The sequence below is a fragment of the Takifugu flavidus genome, chromosome 13, assembly GCF_003711565.1.
Source record: "Takifugu flavidus isolate HTHZ2018 chromosome 13, ASM371156v2, whole genome shotgun sequence".
NCBI lineage: Eukaryota > Metazoa > Chordata > Actinopteri > Tetraodontiformes > Tetraodontidae > Takifugu > Takifugu flavidus.
Genome location: NC_079532.1, coordinates 8,706,488 through 8,726,132, shown reverse-complemented (window position 1 = coordinate 8,726,132; position 19,645 = coordinate 8,706,488). Strand labels below are relative to the sequence as shown.

General features: G+C 51.0%; 1 protein-coding gene across 12 annotated transcripts in view; it reads left to right on the top strand.

Moving 5' to 3' along the window:
- tjp1b (tight junction protein 1b) overlaps positions 1-19,365 on the top strand; it is a 37,471-nt gene extending 18,106 nt beyond the window's left edge. For 3 of the 12 annotated variants that reach the window (XM_057051263.1, XM_057051270.1, XM_057051273.1), the window contains 27 exons: positions 4,542-4,598; positions 4,711-4,835; positions 4,917-5,019; positions 5,116-5,431; positions 5,672-5,778; positions 6,040-6,208; positions 6,283-6,427; positions 8,264-8,397; positions 8,853-8,958; positions 9,146-9,296; positions 9,738-9,846; positions 9,944-10,163; positions 10,390-10,574; positions 10,647-10,742; positions 10,828-10,910; positions 10,989-11,199; positions 11,267-11,367; positions 11,441-11,791; positions 12,024-12,269; positions 13,238-14,092; positions 14,215-14,306; positions 14,639-14,854; positions 14,994-15,130; positions 15,840-16,305; positions 16,396-16,613; positions 16,757-16,900; positions 17,582-19,365. In XM_057051263.1, coding sequence (XP_056907243.1) covers positions 4,542-4,598; positions 4,711-4,835; positions 4,917-5,019; positions 5,116-5,431; positions 5,672-5,778; positions 6,040-6,208; positions 6,283-6,427; positions 8,264-8,397; positions 8,853-8,958; positions 9,146-9,296; positions 9,738-9,846; positions 9,944-10,163; positions 10,390-10,574; positions 10,647-10,742; positions 10,828-10,910; positions 10,989-11,199; positions 11,267-11,367; positions 11,441-11,791; positions 12,024-12,269; positions 13,238-14,092; positions 14,215-14,306; positions 14,639-14,854; positions 14,994-15,130; positions 15,840-16,305; positions 16,396-16,613; positions 16,757-16,900; positions 17,582-17,676 — 5,238 coding nt within the window. In that variant the 3' untranslated portion in view covers positions 17,677-19,365. Of the gene's footprint in view, positions 1-1,723; positions 1,921-4,541; positions 4,599-4,710; positions 4,836-4,916; positions 5,020-5,115; positions 5,432-5,671; positions 5,779-6,039; positions 6,209-6,282; positions 6,428-8,263; positions 8,398-8,852; positions 8,959-9,145; positions 9,297-9,737; positions 9,847-9,943; positions 10,164-10,389; positions 10,575-10,646; positions 10,743-10,827; positions 10,911-10,988; positions 11,200-11,266; positions 11,368-11,440; positions 11,792-12,023; positions 12,270-13,237; positions 14,093-14,214; positions 14,307-14,638; positions 14,855-14,993; positions 15,131-15,839; positions 16,306-16,395; positions 16,614-16,756; positions 16,901-17,581 lie in introns of those variants that run through there. The other 9 variants (XM_057051264.1, XM_057051271.1, XM_057051272.1 and 6 more) reach the window with 8 other exon arrangements.
- Positions 19,366-19,645: the final 280 nt, after the last annotated feature.

Genomic DNA, 19,645 nt, shown 5'->3' with positions numbered 1-19,645 from the left:
CTCCGTGTTTCACCCTTCTGGGGCATCTGGAAGTAATCTTTTTCTAATTTGGGTAAGGGAGGACTAATTTAAGAGGTTTTCTGTTCCGCAGTGCAGCTCACATTAATCCCCTCTCAAAAAAAACATGACTGCATGTTCTTAAGTTTGACTTGGCACAAGATGAATTATAATCCCGCGGAAGCTGTTGGAGTTTGTTGCTTTAATCCTGCCCTAAACTCTCCCATCTCGTCACAAAGAGATCTGGAAGCCCGTCGGTGTGGACGTAATCTAATTTTTAATCAAAATTCTCCGTTTCCAACGAGCGAGGAGCCTTTGAGCACCTTTCTTGGCCCCCAACGCTCGCTCGGGTCACGCATGGCCCGTTGGAAGCGGTCCCTCCTCATTGTCCGCCTCTCCTCCTTTCATCCCCCGGGGAGCGGCGAGGCGGGTGCGGGTCAGCGGCCCAGCTTATCAGCACATTCCTGCCCTCTTATGTGCTCTGTGTGGGGTGCTGATAACTCCCACCGGGCTGATTGTGTTCTGATTTCCTGGTCTGCGGGTCCAGAACACACTCAGGCTTCGCTATAATCGCTGGCTCCAACTGCGGGACCCAGAAATAGACCCGTCCTGTGGAGACGCCCCCGACTGATGTGGTCAAAGGTTTGATTTTTCTTTTTTTCTAAAGGTTTGGTGGGAAATTGATGTTCTTAAGTGATCAGCGAGCCTGTCGCCACTGACAGAAGGTGTTGGGATCTTACCTCTTTACCAAGGTGGAATGAAATGTAACCTCAGAGGGGGGAGAAATGGAGCTTTTACAGGCATTAATGAAGCCACACGACCACACGGTTGATTGAGGAAACAAAGAATTCACCTATGCTTTGAGACAGGAAGTGGAGGCAGAAGTGTGACTGTTGGTTCCCGAGGTTCCTCTGCAAACGCTGCATGTGTGAGTATAAATATCAGGGCTTTGTGTAGCGTGATGACAAAGCAAGATGGGCCACGAAGCACAACGTTGCGGCGCCATTGTTGACGGCTTGGGGGAAGACGAGCGGCCTGGATCCATGTCTGGAATCTGTCGCCACTCTGGGGTGGTGATGTAAATTTAACTTGTCCCAGTTCCCAGTCGCGACCGGATCCTCCCCAGACGCGTCCAGGCGTTCTCGTCACGTCTCCTGAACACCCTGCGGGCCGCTACAGGCTCAGAGTGGTATCGGGTAACTCGTCGGCGTGTAGCGGGACGATGAACCGGGGCGACGGGAGCCCACGGAGGCCGTGCGCGGTCGAACGCCGTTGCCGCCTGACGCAAAAGTGCAGCTTCTGTTGCCGCGCGCTCGCCGTGTCCCGGAACAAAGGCGCCATTGTAGCGAGAAGAGCAAACGCCACCTTTCCTGGTTGACGCGAGGGAAAACGCAGACCTTCAGAGATAACGTGAGCTTGGCACACACTGCACGCCGTCCTCAACCGTCCGGTGAAGTGCGCTAGCTAGTCAGAGGGTCGGCGATCCTCTGCGGGACGCCCCCGAGCATCATTTCTGCTCACCTGGGTGGCAGGACGACGTCCCCCCCCCCAGCAGAGAGAATTGATTCATCCTGCTCACGCAGCACCTCAGGGGTTAAGTCCTAATACAGCAGTTTACACTGCGGATGGATGTTGGCTCGCACGGACGAGTCCCGGGCTGGAACGGAACTGCAGATCCCACACAGAGCAGCGGATTTGCTCCCACTCCACCAGCGTGTGAGGAGAGTCGGGGGGAGGTGGGCAGGGAGATAGAAGCGCGGAGGAAGGATCGGGAGGAGGAAGGATCGGGAGGAGGGCCGAGAGCTGCGTGGCACCGCCGCTCACCTGTGGTCGCGTTCCGAGTGGTTCCACAGCCCAAAAACCATCCCTGTCCGCAGGGATCTCCTCCGGGATTTAGTTTTGGAGATGCTGGAAGCGTGAACTGTAAGTGCCTCCGGTCTGCTGCTCGTTTATAATAATTAAGCTTCACGTCTTGAGCTGAGCTTCTCTTCACTGCGTATCGCCCCCCCCCCCCACGGTCCTGTGTCGGACCCGGGTGGGCACCAGCTCTCTCGGGGGATCTCCCGACTGGTGCTGAGGCACGGCCACTCGTTTCGAGCGTTTTCCTGAGGCGGGGGGAATTTTAGCAGATGTCAGCACCCCCCCCACCCCCCACCAGCACATCACAGCTAATCTGTGAAGTGATCAATCATCTTATTCTGCCCGTTTGCTGCTCCGCCGCCTGCAGCCGAGCGCGTTCCAGCCGCCACGCGGCGTGCACGGGGGCCCGCCAGGGTTTCCTCTGCTGCACCGCCGTTTGTTCCAACCTTCCTCTATTTATTACCACGTTTATTCCGATTAAATGTTGGCGCTGCAAGTTCCTCTCCAATCACTCAGTTGCAGCTTCACAGCAGCAGAATGAATAGGAGCTATTTTTAGCCTCCGCGCTCCCACAGCTCTCAGAATTGAATAAGGTTCTGCCTCGCTCCTTAAACCATACTTCAGCAAAAATCCGCCTCAGCGTTCCCTCTCTCAGACGAGCGTTTTCCCTCTGCCGCTGTTCTCTCCGTTTCATGACTCCTGATCAGTCTCCTTCCTGCCAGACTTCTGAGTTATATATATATATATATATATATATAAATATATATATATATAACGCACAGATGTTTCCTGATTTCTAGTTGGGACGTTCCCAGGTCGCATCGTGACTCCTCGGCGGTCCGACCTTGCCTTCCCCCGCCCCCCGCCGCCCTCGTCCGTCTCCATTTTAGCGCCACCTCCCAAGTCGCAGGGTTGTGATCCCCCAGGACCAACACGGTGTTTCTCAGCCGCCGGCCGCGGCGCCGCTCGGTGGCCCGTGATGGGGGGCTGTCCCCCTCAGCGGGGGTCCCGCCGCCGACTCCGTGTGCAACGAAGTTGCGCTCATACAAAATGCAAAAGAGTGTTTTGTTGGCGGGTTAATTCGGCCGTGTGTGTTTTAAAGCCTCCCACAGTTCAGCGCTACCTTTAGTCATGGCCTGGAAATGTCAGGCCACTTAAACAACACGGCGCTGTTCCTTCTGTTTCCAGAGCAACCGGCTCCGCAGGAGGAAGCAAAATTACGTCTTCGCCATTTGAAGTGTGACTGTGTGTGTGACTCTGTGTGTGTGTGTGTGTGTGTGTGTGTGTGTGTGTGTGATGCCCACCGCAGGACCCTCCTAAATCATTTTTTCTCCCCCATTTTTACGTTCGTGCCGCTTCTTTTCCTCCCCCCGTCTGAGGTTTCACGTCCCTCCCACTTTCTGGAGGTTTATTATTTATTGGATCAGACATGGTGAGAACTCTCTAATCACATTTGCCAGGCAGCAAAGTCACATTTATGGGGAATTTATTCATTTACAGCGTGACGCACCGGCGCTGGAGCTTTTCTGCAGCACCGATGAGGAAAAGAATCAGGAATTCTTTGCATAAATTCAGGCCACTGCCAGTCCCCCCCCCCCACTTTCTGTGGATTTGACATAAAGGGCAGGGAAGGTTCCTTCTGCCTTCTTCAGGGGTTGACAACGCTAAGGCAGTAATGTATTCAGCTGCTTGTGTTTGGGCAGGAGGCCACGAGAGAGACTGTTGGGACGGTGCCTTAGAGTACCCTGACAAACAATTAACGGGTCCAGAGCTGGATGGCGTACTCGGGGAAAATAGTTTTTAAAATGTTATTAACAAAATATCTGTTTGTCCTAGCGTCATTAGCACTCAGCAGGAGTCTGATAGCGTCCCGGGCGGCGTGCTGGCGATAAAGCTGTAGCCAAGCTGACGTTTGGAAGGCTTTGTTTGGTTTTAGGCTGCCAGCAAGGTAGCGGAGACCTCAGCAGAGGTTCCTGGGGCTGGTGCAGCGTTTAATGTTGGATTCATCTTCTTGCTCCGCTACACGAGCCCACTCTCCCGGTGGCTTCGGTCCAGGCGGCCGCTCCATAAACCTGAGACAGAGATTAGCAGTGGGAAACTGCACGTATAGTGGTTGAATGTCCAGCCACGGGACTCGTGGGGGGGGGGTTGGTGCTGAGAGGACACAAGTGACCGAGCAGCTGAAGGAGCCGACCTTCATCCTACTCTTGCTGCTTGTTAATGCGAAGGAAGGCGTGATTTGATTTTAACCTCTTGCTGTCGGTGGAGCCTCGTTGTTGGTTTTATCAAAGCGTCCGGGGTCGTTTACACATGAACACAGTAAATATGTTGTTATTTGTCTCCCCTCGGGCTCAGGTCTCTATAGCTGAAGACGTAATGTACACTCCAAGCTCTGAATCACTTTTAAACACATTAAGGTTTTTTAGCTTGTGCCGCCAAAGTTCCGAGACTTCCCGCTTCTGTCCTTTTTCCAGCTCAGCCCCCAGATTTGTTGCTGCCGGCTGCAGCCCATAAAGTGCCTATTTTTGTGTTTTGGCAGAACCCATGACTTTTCTGGTGACTGAATGTGCGCGTCCCTTTCGGTCACAAGACAAAGAAGCCATCAAAACGTCCTGTTGCTCTTTGGTGGCTCCTGACTCTGAGCTCTTGTTTTAATCGCTCTCTGATGGATCTGTGTTTTCCAGAGCGCAGCGATGGAGGAGACTGTCATCTGGGAACAGCACACAGTAACACTGCACAGGGTAGGTTCCCCGTCTGTGTAGATTGCTATTAAAAGTAGAGAGACGCTAATGTTTGAGCTGTTTTGTCTGTGAAACGGAGCTAGTATCTTATTTTCCGCTCCTCTGTGTCCAGGCACCAGGGTTTGGCTTTGGGATAGCCATATCAGGAGGTCGGGATAACCCTCATTTTCAGAGCGGCGAGACCTCCATCGTCATCTCTGATGTGCTGAAAGGAGGCCCGGCTGAAGGCCTGCTGCAGTAGGGATCGCTCCCATTATTGGCAGATGGTTCTTTTTTCCTTTTTACCGTTATTAGATTACTCTTCATGTTTTTCTCCAGGGAAAATGACAGAGTGGTTATGGTCAATGCCGTCTCCATGGACAACGTGGAGCATGCGTACGCGGTCCAGCAGCTTCGCAAAAGTGGGAAAATTGCCAAAATTGTGAGCCTCTTTGTTCCATCCTGAATTCCTTCCAGATTTTATGTGGTCAGCTGTTAAAGCTGAAATATGGTGCGTCGTGTCGTCTCGCTCGCCCAGACAATCCGGCGGAAAAGGAAGGTGCACGTCCCGATGGGCCGCCTGGGAGAGAGGGAAACCATGTCGGAGCATGACGAAGAGGAGGACAGCTACGACGAAGAGATATACGAGACGCGGAGCGGCCGCAGTGGCGCGTACAGCGGCGTGGGCGGGGCCATGGGGAGGCGCAGCGGCCGGAGCGCTGGGCGGAGGGACAGGGAGCGTGAACGGAGCGGCTCACGGGAGCGGAGTCTGTCCCCGCGGTCCGACCGCCGCTCGCACAACCTGCCGCCGCGGCCTGCCAAGGTCACGCTCGTCAAATCCCGTAAAAATGAAGGTGAGGCTCAGAATGTTACGACCGGGGACGACAAACCCGGGGAGCGGCGTCGGGCGTTATTGATTGTGCTGTTGCCGGGTAATAGATCTGTGCTGGTCAGCTGCTGCTGCGGTGAACAAAAAAACCCAATCCAGCGAGTAGAAGAGCGATTTGTCTCTGTTAGTCAGAGCCGTTGGTCCCGGTGAGTCGCGGGATACCTTCTGCTAACGTGCTCTTTGTTTCTGTCCTTCACTCTATAAGCAGAATATGGCCTGCGCCTGGCCAGCCACATTTTTGTCAAGGACATCTCCCCCGAGAGCCTGGCGGCCAGAGACGGCAACATCCAGGAAGGGGACGTGGTTCTGAAGGTGAGGAGCACGGCCCGGGCCTCCCGAACGCCGTCAAGTCTGGAACAACGGTCTCAAAAATAAACGTTCCATCATTTATTTATTGCATCTTTGTGCTGCCTGAACTGACTGCTCACTCTGCTATAAAAGTCCTGTCAAAAAAAATCCAACCTTATTGTTTTAATGCATCTCATCTTGTCTCTTCAGGAGGAGAACCCTTAGATTTGGACTTATTTACTTCACGTGTCGTGGTTAATGGCTTCCTTCTCCGCCTCCTTTCAGATAAACGGCACAGTGACAGAGAATCTCTCCCTGATAGATGCCAAGAAGCTGATAGAGAGGTCAAAGGGCAAGCTAAAAATGGTGGTTCAGAGGGACGACAGGGCGACCCTGCTGAACATCCCTGACCTTGACGACAGCATTCCGTCAGCCAACGCCTCTGACAGAGACGGTGAGCGACAGACTCAGCACTATTTTAAGGATATTTGCCCCTGTCGTCATTAAACGCTGCTTTTCTCTGAACAGATATTTCAGATATACACTCTATGGCATCCGATCATTCCAACCGTTCGCACGAGAGACATCGCAGCAGTCGTTCCCGGTCTCCAGATAGGCGATCCGAACCCTCGGACCACTCCAGACACTCGCCCCCGCAAATCAGCAACGGCAGGTAAAGACGCCCGGGCTGCTAATGCAGCGTTGGGTGGGGAAGTCATCAGCACGTCATTGAAAGAAAGAGCTCCTTAACGAGATCCAAACTCAACCGACATTTGTTTGGTCATCGTTCTGGAAAGGCCTTCGGGTCCGGTGCCTCCTCACACGGCCACTTCAGCCAGTTCGACACATTTGACTATAAACTCGGTTGAAAGTGCCTCATTATTCCTCACTTAAATTTAATGGACCAGCAGACCTCTGGTGCTCCAGATTATTGACCCCCGGAAATTAAAAGTCAAATATTAAACCGTAATTAAATCAGTCTCGTCAAAAAAAAGAGAGATCCAGGTGAAAACTCTGCTCTGCTCTGTGAGAAGAATAAACGGTTTCACCACATTAGCCAAAAATACCGTTTGTCATTATGATGTCACTGAAATGTTTTTGTACCTTTTTTTTCCTTCACTTTCTCAGCTGGAGAATATTGTAAGTTTTCCACCGGCTCCAACTTTGTCCAGTTCTAGAAGTAGTGCTGAATAGATTTATTCTAAACTTGGCACAGACGCTGAGGATAGTTGTGTTTGCTAGATTTGTTGTGCTAATGCTCCCGGACCGTCGAACCTTTTACCGTTGGAAAGCCTGTTTATGTAGAACCTGCAAATACAGTAGCGTCTGGGACGTCCTGGCCTCGACGCCAGCGAGCGCTGGTAGGATCAGCTCGAACGTGACGCCCCTGGAAGATGAAACCTACTGGTTGCAGGATGAGGAGCCGTCTCAAGAGTGGGACCAGGCTGGTGAAATAAACAGGCTCGCCAACGGTTGGGATTTACTCATTGTCAAACTCTTTGGCTTAGCAGTAGTTTAGGAGTAGCAGAGAATCCACAGCCGACGTGACACTGAACGCATCACTCATTCATTTATGCACAATCTGGATGTGAGGTGATTTATGGAAGCATCCTCGACTGTAATGCTTTAAAAATACGGCCGTCACTAACGATGAGTGTCGGCCGCCTCGCCTGCAACACGCGGCTCAGCTGTCAGTCCTCTCGTTATGGATGCCAGCGCGCGAGGAGTGGAGCCTCCTCACGATTCAGTGTGTGTGCAGACGCCAGAGGCCGAAACATGCTGGGATCATTTACAGCTGATGTATTGAGGCGACTACGGCGCCGGTGTCATTAAGCAGAGCAGAACGCTGTCAGGGGGCGTTCTTTTGTTCCTAACCTGGGCCCCTTCTGCCTGATCTGAATATTACTCATGCAAAGAAAAGGCCACCTCCAGGATGGGCTTAAAAGGGAGTTTGTTCCTCTCTAGTCAGCTCAGACATCCTTCAGGGATAATTGAGCCCCCATCTGTGAATAAGCCATTTTTTGCCATTAAAGTTGTGCCAGTGAGCGGGCATGTGATCAGAAGGTTTGATTAGGCGCCGTTAATCTGAACCAAGCGACTCCCCTTGCATTCTCCTCTCTTGTGATTTTGGTTTAGAGGACATTGGCAATGCCAGTGTTTATCTAACCTGCTGTCATTTACCTTTATCTGACATAAATGGAGTTAATTGGTTGTCGTCTGCTTGGCTCTTACTGGGCTGGTATCAAAGCCGCGCTGGTCTAAAAGCAGTGAAATTCACCTGCGGGACGAGATTCACTCTGACAACTTTGATAAGCTGCTTTAAAAATAGAGCAGAGACAAGTGGAAGAGCAAAGCTGTGACCTGATCCAGGCTGCAGTCGCTCCGTTGTGTCCTTTTATTGCGGCTCTCTCGTTGCCCCCAAGTTGTACGGCTCCTAAAGGCACCGTTATTGTGAGCTCATGCATTTCCTTTACTAAACTAAGCAAAAGCCGCATGTTTCTGTCGACAGTCACAGAAGTCGCGATGACGAACGGGCCTCCAAGCCGGCTTCCACCCCCGCGAAGCTCTCGGAGGAGCTCCCCCTGCCCAAAGTGAAGGAATCGGCTGTTGCCAGAGATGAGAAGCAGCTCCCACCACTCCCAGGTCAGTGAAAGCACCAGTGAAACCAGTTCCTCCTGTGTGCGTGTGTGTGTGTGTGTGTGTATTGGTTAAATCAGATTATACTTCACCAGAATTATCCATGCAGTCCTTCAGCAGAATATTAAATGGCATCTTGTCCGAATGGTCATTTTTGTCCCTTTTTTTTAAGAGCAAACCATCCAAAAAGAGTTCAGTCCAGATGCCTGCTGAGCCTGAATTTGCCCAGAGCCAAGTGAAAATAAACGGAATGAGTTGATGTAGTGTGACGTTCCGCTCCAGCCTAAAGCCCACTGCTGTCTTTCTGTTTGACCTCTCTGCCCGGCACGCCGTGTGCAGACGCCCGTGTGATAATAGGCTTCCTCTGAAAAGTCATAGTTTTGCACTTGACGTGTATCTTGATTATATTATCTGTCGGGGGTTTAAAGTCACTAAGTGGAGGTTTCCATGTCGATCTCTAGAGCCCAAGCCGGTGTATGCTCAGCCTGGACAGCCTGACGTCGACCTGCCCGTCAGTCCTTCTGACGCTCCCGTGCCAAGCGTTGCCCATGACGACAGCATCCTCCGGTAATATGATTGTCCCTGTAAAGGTTCTGCTTCCACTGGTGGAGTCCTCCGACCTGGCTGTAGGAGAGCTGCTTGGCTGTCTTTTGGAAGTTTTTTGGGGGGGGTTTTGCATTTAAAAAAACAGAAATGTCCTCAGATGGCAAAGTGAAAAATAATCAGGCGGTTGTTATTTACCCCCCCCCCCCAGGCCAAGCATGAAGCTGGTGAAGTTCAGGAAGGGGGAGAGTGTTGGGCTGCGGCTGGCTGGAGGGAATGACGTGGGCATTTTTGTAGCTGGAGTGCTGGAAGATAGCCCAGCTGCTAAAGAGGGGCTGGAGGAGGGCGACCAAATTCTCAGGGTGAGACTGTTTTCCTTATCTTCAAAGATAATTCCTTAGTTTACATTTGGTACCTTTTAGGTCCTGTGAACGTGGCCAAGCTTTTCCTTCCCTTTATAGTCTTTGGATGTACTGTTTTAAAATGTCTGTGCCTCCAGGCAAGTTTCTCAGCAGCGTCCCAGAAGAAACGCACTAAACTGTGCTTTTCTTCCCTGTTTGTCTCATTTCCTGAAAGTCGTATATCTCCCATTCGTGCCGGCCCTTTTCTTTAGGAATAATGAGGAATAGCTGGTAGTCTTGCTGGGCAATAAAACCAGCGGTTACCCTGGCAACCCCTGGAAGGGGAACAAACACGTAAATCTAAATAAAGATTTACAGTTTCTGTTGCCGACAATAGCGGCGGGAGTGGAATTCTCCCTGGCCAAATGAGAAATTGATGACCCTTGTGTCCCCACATTGCAGGTAAATAATGTAGATTTTGCGAACATCATCCGAGAGGAGGCGGTGCTTTTCCTCCTGGACCTCCCCAAGGGTGAAGAAGTGACCATTCTGGCCCAGAAGAAAAAGGATGGTAAGTTTGGTGAGAAAGGTGCAAGTCTCATTAGAGATCATATAAAGTCAGCAGTGAAAGGTCGACCTCTGACCCCCCGCTGCTCTTACCCGTCCAGTGTACCGGCGGATCGTGGAGTCGGATGTCGGCGACTCTTTCTACATCCGGACACACTTTGAGTATGAGAAGGAATCTCCCTACGGCCTGAGCTTCAACAAGGGGGAGGTCTTCCGCGTGGTGGACACCCTGTATAATGGCAAGCTGGGCTCCTGGTTGGCTATTCGCATTGGCAAGAACCACCAAGAGGTCGAAAGGGGCATCATCCCCAACAAAAACAGGCAAGTGGTTCTTTACACAAACGGTGCCGCTCCGCGTCGGCGACACGCTGGCGGAATGTGTCGTAACGGTGGTGACTTCTTTGGCAGTTATTAGCTGCCATTGTCACTGCTGTGTGATGTCCTTAAGTATTGGCGCGGTTCTGGCGCCCCGTGCCAAGCCTCCGACACATCCATTAGCCCGCCTGACATCGGGAGCCTTCTCTGACTTTCCGCCATTTGTTTTCAGAGCGGAGCAGCTCTCCAGCGTGCAATATACGCTTCCCAAAACAGCCGGGGGCGACCGGGCGGACTTCTGGCGCTTCCGCGGGCTTCGGAGTTCTAAGAGGAACCTGAGGAAGAGCCGAGAGGACCTCTCCTCCCAACCGGTCCAAACCAAGTTCCCAGCTTATGAAAGGGTTGTTCTGAGAGAGGGTGAGGAATCTGACGGTACTGGCCATGGACGTGTGGATTCTGAGTGTGATGGCCTTTTCTTCTTCCACGCAGCGGGTTTTCTCAGACCCGTGGTCACGTTCGGCCCCATCGCCGATGTCGCGCGAGAGAAACTGTCCCGAGAAGAGCCCGATCTTTTTGAGCTTGCAAGTATGTGTTGATGCGTATTATCGGGGACGGCGTCGCGCTGCATCCCACAATAATCCATTCAACCTTTTTTTTTCTTCTCCCCCAGAGAGTGAACCAAGAGACGCAGGAACGGATCAGCGGAGTTCAGGAATCATTCGTCTTCACACCATCAAACAGATCATTGACAGAGTGAATAAAGCGTATTTCCATGATTAGCAACACTTGTTTTTACATTATTTTCATACGTCTTTTTTCCCTCCCATCAAGGACAAACACGCCTTGCTGGACATCACTCCAAACGCTGTGGACAGATTGAACTATGCTCAGTGGTACCCAATTGTAGTCTTCCTAAATCCTGATAATAAGCAGGGCGTGAAGAGCATGAGGACCAGACTGTGTCCGGAGTCCAGGAAGAGCGCCAGGAAGCTGTACGAGCGAGCCATCAAACTAAGGAAAAACAACCACCACCTCTTCACTGGTGAGTGGGGATCAAACGCCGATGCAGGTTCTGTTCTCCGTTCTGACCCAAACCCCTTTTCTCTTAGCCACCATTAACTTGAACAACATGAATGATGGTTGGTACGGTGCTCTGAAAGAAACCATCCAGCAGCAGCAGAACCAGCTGGTGTGGGTGTCTGAGGGCAAGGTGAGGGCCCCTCCTCTCATTCTAACTACCTGGCGGGTCAAAGGTCACATGACCATCTCCCTCCGTTGCTCAGGCTGACGGCACGACGGAAGACGACCTGGACATCCACGACGACCGTCTGTCCTACCTGTCGGCGCCGGGTAGCGAATACTCCATGTACAGCACAGACAGTCGCCACACCTCCGATTACGAGGACACCGACACCGAGGGTGGCGCCTACACTGACCAGGAGCTGGATGAAACCCTGAACGATGAGGTGGGTCTGCCAACAGAACCTGCCATCACCCGCTCCTCTGAACCTGTGCGAGAGGACCCGCCCGTAATTCAGGACACACCCGGTTACCCTGGATACCAGCACCCCGTGCAACCGGAACCAGCCGGCCGGATAGATCCCGCTGGGTTCAAGATGGCTGCGCCGCAGCAGGTAACGCTTCATTTCTAACTAGCTGAGCCGCCCTCAGAGGTGTAGCGTTCTTGTCTCCACTCTTGTGTCTTGACCTCTGTAACTTAAACATGTTTTGGAAGCTACGCTATGTTGCCAGTGAAGACAAATGTATGCTCTTGGTGTCATACGGTGCAAAGAAAACCTTCCTGGCGTTGGCGCCCTGCACCCATGGCCAGCTGTGTTATCAATGTCTTTTAACAATACTTCACAGCAAGATGAGGCTGCTCTGCCCCTGCCCTCCTTCCCTCCACCGGCGATAGCGCCCCCTGCTGTTGAGCAACCTGCACAGCTAGAGGGCGCGCCGCTAGAGGAGCCACCTGCTGCGCCCGCAGCCCCTCAGGCAGACTCACTTAGCAGCCCCAGCCCTGCCCCTGAGCTTATTCAGCCCCCACCACCAACACCACCACCACCACCACTTGAACCCCACCTGTCTGGACCACCCGGTCCAGAACCAAAGGTACCAGCTGTCTCGTCGGCCACTTGGACCGGCCCTGGGCCCCAGCCTGCTGTTTTATCTGCCTTGCACATGCTTTCCACTCGCTCTCTGCATGATTTGCCCACACCGTGTGACTCACTGAGCCCACTGTGTGCCTCTGGTCCCCAGAGAATGTGTGACGAACCGGTCCACATGCACCACAGTGGGCCGGGAGAGCAGAAGGACTGGTGCATCTGAGTCTTTGACCAGGGTGAAGACATCCACAACCAGCCCTAACTGTTGCCTCTGACTTCCTTTGCATGGCTCCTAATGTCTTGAGTTCCTTTCAGCTTTAACTGGTCTGTAGATGAACACTAGCAGCACTTAGACCCGTAGACGTGTGGTCTGTTGTCGTGGCAGTAATTAGACGTTGCATTAACTGCAAACTGAATGTTGTTGCATGATGACAGCTAACCTGCAGACAGTACTTTTGATCATGGTTTCCAGTGAGCAATAGTCCCTATGGAAACACAAATGCATCACCACTGCGTCCTGTGTCCTGTACGGGTTACAGTTTCAACTCATCTCTCTTCCATAGGAATTATTGTAATGAGCAATGAGGACTGATGCTGTCTACAGGCTACACATCATTTGTTTGAAATGATGTCTTTTGCAAGCGCGCAAAACGATTTCGGAAATGTGTAAAATCCGTTTGTGCTCACATGGATTCAAGTGTTCTCGAAAGGCATCATGTCAAACGGGCATTCAGACCGTTTTCTGAATCGTGGACAAAGGTTTGCGTGTTCGGAGTTTGGATTGACGTTTAATGCTTTTGCTAAATGAAATATTCCCCATTTGTAGCTAACGTGTTGTAGGTATTTATCAGTATTACATTTAATGCCGAAGCTCCGGCGATGCGTTGAAGTAATAACCCCCCCCCCCCAATGCTTTACAGCAAAATGGTTGTCAGAGACGTCGCGGACGTATTTTTAAGTCTTGTTTCTTCGCAGATGTACAAGAAAGATTTGTACAATATGGAGGACCCCGTGCGAATCAACCACGGTATGAAGCAGTCGATGAGCTACAGCCACCAGCCGCCGTTCCAGGACAAACAGCCATACCGTGAATATGACCACCCGCCTTACGGATACGATGGAGGCGGCTACGCTGAACCAAAGCCTCACAACGCTGACTCTCACCCGCACTACGACAACCGTGTGCCTCATTACAACGAACAGTGGCCCCCCTACGACCAGCAGACCTCGTCCTCTCAGCCCACAGGGTATCAGCCGGGCCACCAGCAACCGATGGGCTACAACCCTCGATCCCCCTATGAGGATGGACCAGGAAGGGACTACAGCCCGCCGCAGCCCCGCTACGATGAGGCTTCGCCGGTGGGCTACGACGGCAGGCCAAGGCATAGCAAACCCGGTCCTGTTCGTTACGACGAACCCCCGCCCCCTCCTCCAGCGGGCTATGACCCTCGTTCACCGTATGATGCTGAACCTCACGGGTTCCCCATTAATTCACCTCGGTCTCCAGAGCCCCCCAAACAGTATTACGGAGACTCTGGTCTGAGGCCTGCCTACGTCGCGGGACCTCCAAACCGGGGTTATAAACCAGGGGCGCGTGAGACGATGAGCTCCGATGCCACCAGTTCCCCTCCCAAACCAGAGACGCTGTCCTCGCCAGGTGAGCCAGCTGTCACTACAGGCTCCAAACCCTTCCCGCCCCCACCCAGGGACGACCTGGACGAAGACCTGGCCATGAAACCGCAGTCGGTGCTCAACAGAGTCAAGATGTTTGAGAACAAACGATCTGTTTCTATGGACAGGGCCAAAGAAGGAGAGTCGCCAGCGCTCAGGGTGAGACACGGAAACAAAGGGACAAAATGTCCCCGAGTTTGTGGTGAAACCTCCCTTCTGAGTTTGAGCCGTTCAGTCAGATCAGACGAAGCTCTCACCAGATGTTTTCTTTGCCTTCGCAGCCTGTCGATGTTCCTAAACCTATGAGTGTGCCTGGCCCGGTCCTCAAAGCCAATTCCCTCAGCAACCTGGAGCAGGAGAAGTCCACCTATAGGTACACAGTCCTCATTAAAGCACCCCAGGCTGCAGAGTAGGTTATAGAAGGACAAATCCAGGATCTTGGAAAAGATGTTGTTGTTTGCTGTTATGGCTCCACCTGGTGGACACGATCCACGTTGCAGAAAGCCAGACCACTGTGGTCGTTTCAGATCCCCTCTCTTGTCTCTATATTAACCTAAACACTAGCACAAAGTGATGGGCCGCGGGGACATTTGTCCACCTTCAGATACTTGTGGAACAGTAGATTTACACACAAGTTTAACATTTTCGACCCTCGTATTTTGGTAACCGGTCGCTGATCCTGCAGACTTTGTTCTTTTTCTCCAGGGCTCCTGAGCCGCAGAAGCCCCACGCTAAACCCCTGGATGATGTAGTGCACACCAACCACTACGACCTCGACGAGGACGAGGAGTACTACAGGAAGCAGCTCTCCTACTTTGATCGCCGCAGCTTTGACAGCAAGGCCATGGGCCAACCCAGCCCTGGCATCAACCGCTTCCATGACCTGCCAAAACCAGCTCAGTTGTCCTACCCCTACAACAGGTATCGAGACTATGGGCTGCCACGGTTTGGATTATATACGGGGCTGCCGAGTTTTAGACTTGAGGTCGACGCGCAGACACCTCAGTGGCTGTTTAGTAACTCCAGCTGTAGAATCACAGTTATTTTTTGTCCACTGCAGGGTTGAATCTGCAGAAAAAGTCAGTCCAGCGGAGAAACGGTACGAGCCTCTGCCCCAAATCAGCCCCTCTTCTCAGTACGGGCTTCCAGCACCTGCCATCCCACCCAGCGCACTGCCCAAGCTCAGCCCCAGCGACGGTATGTCCATCCAGCCTTTTCCCTTCTGTCGAATGCATTTTAATTAAAAATAAATCTCATCTTCGCTTACGTCCACCATCGCAGAACAGAGTAGCGCCCTCTGCTGTTTATCCGGTGCTATTGCAAATATGTGCACGTTGCTTTTTGCTTCCATCTTACTTTATATTTGAAGCAAAAGTGACAAACTGCAACCTAATGAGTACTCAGACCTTTGAGATAAACAGAAATGTGGCGGCTCAGTCTGGTAGGACTTTGTTTGGCAGAAACTGCAAAGATCCAAGATGGATGATAATCTTCCTGCAGCAGAGCACTGCTAAGTCTCCACATCCTGGAGGTTTGGGGGGGGTGTGGGCTTTAATACTCTTGGTGACAGTTGATTTCCTGGGTCCAGAGTTGCACTGGGCTGAGCACGGATGAACGGACGGTTTGGCTTCTGTAACAGACCACTTCAGCTCCGATCCTGTCTGCATTAGTGCGGTGCCAGTAAAACGCTTTCATTTGGAAGGCTGGTTCTGGAGCGTCTCCAGCGTTCTCCCTGTAACGTGGGGACACATCGAGGCAAAAGTTTCCCTCTGCGATGCGTATTTATCCTCAAGCCTCGAGTCACCTTTCTGCAAATGAAACCTGACAGCTGACTCCTGTGAAAAGGTCTGAAACGTTCATCATTTCAAAACCCGATTAAGCGAGCGTGTTTTCTGCCTGCTTCCAGCTAACTCTGTCCCGGAGCCTTTGAGTTCTCCCAACCCGAAACCGGAGCTGGCAGCTCACAGGCCGGTCAGCAGGGATGAGCCCTCAGCAGGCGGCTACCTTCCTCTGCGGGGTCTCACTGACAAATCCCCCGTCAACGGCACCGATGCACTCCCCTCCAAACCGCCGGCGGTTCCCACTAGCTACAACCGCTACGTCCCCAAGCCTTACACCAGTGCGGCGCGGCCCTTTGAGCGAAAGTTCGAGAGCCCAAAGTTCAACCACAACCTGCTGCCGAACGACACGGCGGTGAAGGCCGACCTCCTCAGTAAGCCCGGCGTGCTGAGCAACAGCGCCGGGAAGCCTCAGCTGTCCCCGCAGCCCCTGGACCACGATAGCGGCCTGGACACCTTCACGCGCACCGTGGACAACAGGCCCAAATACCAGCACAACAACGTCAACGCGGTCCCGAAGGCGATCCCCGTAAGGTACAGCCGCTTCCATCCCTGAGCACTGAATGATGGCGAAGAACATAAATCACTTCTGAGGAACGTTGTCGTTCTGCTCTCGTCCCCCAGTCCCAGCACTCTGGACGACGATGAGGAGGACGAAGGTCACACGGTGGTAGCCACCGCCCGGGGGATCTTCAATTGCAACGGAGGGGTCCTGAGCTCCATCGAGACGGGCGTCAGCATCATCATCCCTCAGGGCGCCATCCCCGAGAGCGTGGAGCAGGAGATTTACTTCAAGGTGTGCCGGGACAACAACATCCTGCCCCCCCTCGACAAGGAAAAAGGTCGGTCTCTCGGTTTGTTTTATCGCACGCGTGCGTTTTTAAGACGGGGGCAAATATCGGCAGGGATCAACCCAGCGACCCCTTGTGATTCAGACCACGCGGATCATTCTGTGTGCTGGTTAATGGTCGTGTCTCCTGTGCAGGAGAAACTCTGCTAAGCCCGCTGGTGATGTGCGGCCCTCACGGACTCAAGTTCCTGAAGCCGGTGGAGCTGCGCTTACCTCACTGTGCGTCTATGACCCCTGATGGTTGGTCTTTTGCTCTAAAATCCTCCGACTCCTCGTCGGGTACGCTGTCCTCTCTCTGGCCTTTCGGGCTATGGTGATTTTGATCCGTTTTTCCATATTCCTCTCACGTTTTCTTCCCTCTGCGATCACTTACATGCCACATTAGCCGCAATAAATAACCAACCAAGCGTCGCCAGACCGCCCGAGGTTTGATGACGATCGCGTGATAATGATCATCTGTCTTATTAGCGCGCGTGTTACTTTACTGTGGAGCCCATCGCTCATTAAAGGGCGATGCAGCAGAGATCACTCCATCAAACCACATGCTTCTAATATTTGTTCCTAAGCTTTATATTGTGTATGCTAACCTTAGCATGCTAGCTGCTGCATTTTTTTGTAGTCAAAATATGTAGATAAAAACTGGCGCCGCCCCTCTGTGTTGCTCCAACGTGTTTCTAAAGGGGCGAGCTGAACGGGGACGGTTTTGGACCAAAACCAAAACCCATTTTGTCCCACAGCTGCCACCGTAGTTTCTCTCCAGAGCGATGGAAGACGGATATCGGACCAAACTGTCCGCGTTTCATGACATCACGCTTCCAGCACTGACCATGAAACAAAGTTGCATCTAAATTAATTTATTTTTCTGTGTTGCTGATGTCCTTTGCTACTCATTCCAGATGTGCGTCTGGAACAGCCACTTGACCCGGTGTTTGTGTGTCTGTGTGTCGTCTCTTCTTTCAGGTGATCCCAAAACTTGGCAGAACAAATCTCTCCCCGGAGACCCGAACTACCTGGTGGGTGCAAACTGTGTGTCTGTGCTCATCGACCACTTCTGAAGAGGGCAACAGCTGGCCTGTTACTGAATGTGAGAAACGGAGGACCTCGGTTGCCCCTGCCCTGCTCCTTTCACTGAGGCGGGGGCACTTTGTTACATGAAGTCTGAACTTGGTACTCTGACATTGTTTACTGTATTGAAAATAATAGAAAAACACACACGTGTCCGTAAGGGGAGTTTGAAGATTTCAGCGTCTCCACGGCTGCACTCCTTTCTTTTCTTTTCTTTCTTTCTTTCTTTTTTTGGTGCTTTGAAGGCTTGCAAAAAAAAAAAGATCAAAGCAAGTATTTTAAATAACCAGAAGTTGGAATGCATGACCAGCGCGACGGACTGAATAATCTCATTCTGACATTTTTCAGAGCAGTACGGAGAATTTTAAAAACCCTGTTTAATATCACAAATGGGATTTTTGCTTACTGTAAAAAAAAAAAAAAAGTATTTTTAAAGAAAAAAGAAAAAAAACCACCTCACAAACAACAAAGTTGGCGTATGCAAAACTTTACTTTGTGAGTTTTATTGGTCGTGCGTTTCATCCACGAAGGATCTCTGAAGACTTGAGATGTTGACTCCCGAGAGGACGTGTCAGGAAGGTGTCTCTCTCTCTCTCTCTCTCTCTCTCTCTTTCTGCCACTTTAAACAGATGTTTTGTAGCAACGTTCTACCATAGATGAATACACTGACTTGATTTTACAAACTCCTGCTGTCTAGAGATCTATGCATGTGCTATGACTCAGGTCCAAAAGCCTGCTAACATGAAGTTCCACGAAAACCCCATCGTACACTGCGAGCAGTGATGCCTTATCTGCATATTAACTTTTCAGTGAAACCTTGAAGACGTCAGATCCTTCAGTTGTAGCGATCGCCGGAAAAAGAAGTCGTCTCTGCATTTTCTCAAACGGTGAACTTGGATTTAGCACACAGTAATAATCGAGGCCGATTAGAAGAGTTACGCTTTCTTTTACTGCTATGCATAAGAAGTCCGAGGAAATACAAAAACAAACAAACAAACAAACAAAAAAAGCTAGGAGATGTTTAAATTGTGGCTGTACATATTGCTGATATATGGCCTTGGTTCTCTGTAAATGAACTTTTGTACATCTTTGTTATTTTGTATAAAAGAGGGGGGAAAATGTTTGTTAAAAAAAGAGAAAGCGGTTACATTGGTTATGTTTGTATTCCGGTTATATACCCCTGAGCCTTGGAACTGACATAAGCAGTAATAAATCTGACTTTTCTACCCGCATACACACACACACACACACACACACACACAGACAGATACATACACATACACACACTTAAACCATTTTTAACAGTCAAATCTTTTTATTCATATTTACATAATAGAGAAGTGCTTGGTTTAAATGATTTTAAAAGATGTACTTGAGGGGTCTGCTGTGAAGAGTGGTCCCTTCCTTAATTTGTGATACTGGATGCTGTATTGTGTGCCCTGAAATGTATTTTTGTACTAATAGACAATTTATTATGGCACATCGGTACTGTTTTCTTTTGATATGATAACACTGCTTCACCAACGCTAGTTTACTCCCACCCTGGGTTTCGGATATTGTTTTTATTTATTTTTATTTTCCGTAGGTGAATAATTTTCTTCTTTTCTTCCCCCCCTCCTCCTTGGCAACACATTTCTAAGTATACTACTGTATTAATAAATAAATTCCTTTTTAAAGTTGCTGCTTGTGGGCTAAGCAGATGTTTTCCATTCCAGCACCCCCACAGCTGGAAGGCTTCCTCTGTGGGTTGTGGAATCCAGCGTCGGTATTAAAGTGCTGTTTGTTCACAAGGACTGTTCACACTGGCAACCTTGCTCTTGAATCCAGAACCCAAATTTGATTTTTAGCGATTCACCATAATGCAAAACTCAAGTAGTATTTTTAATCACTGGTAAACGTTTAACAAATATTAGTGTCATTAAAGTGTTCCTGTTCTATATGATTTACTATTTGTGTGTA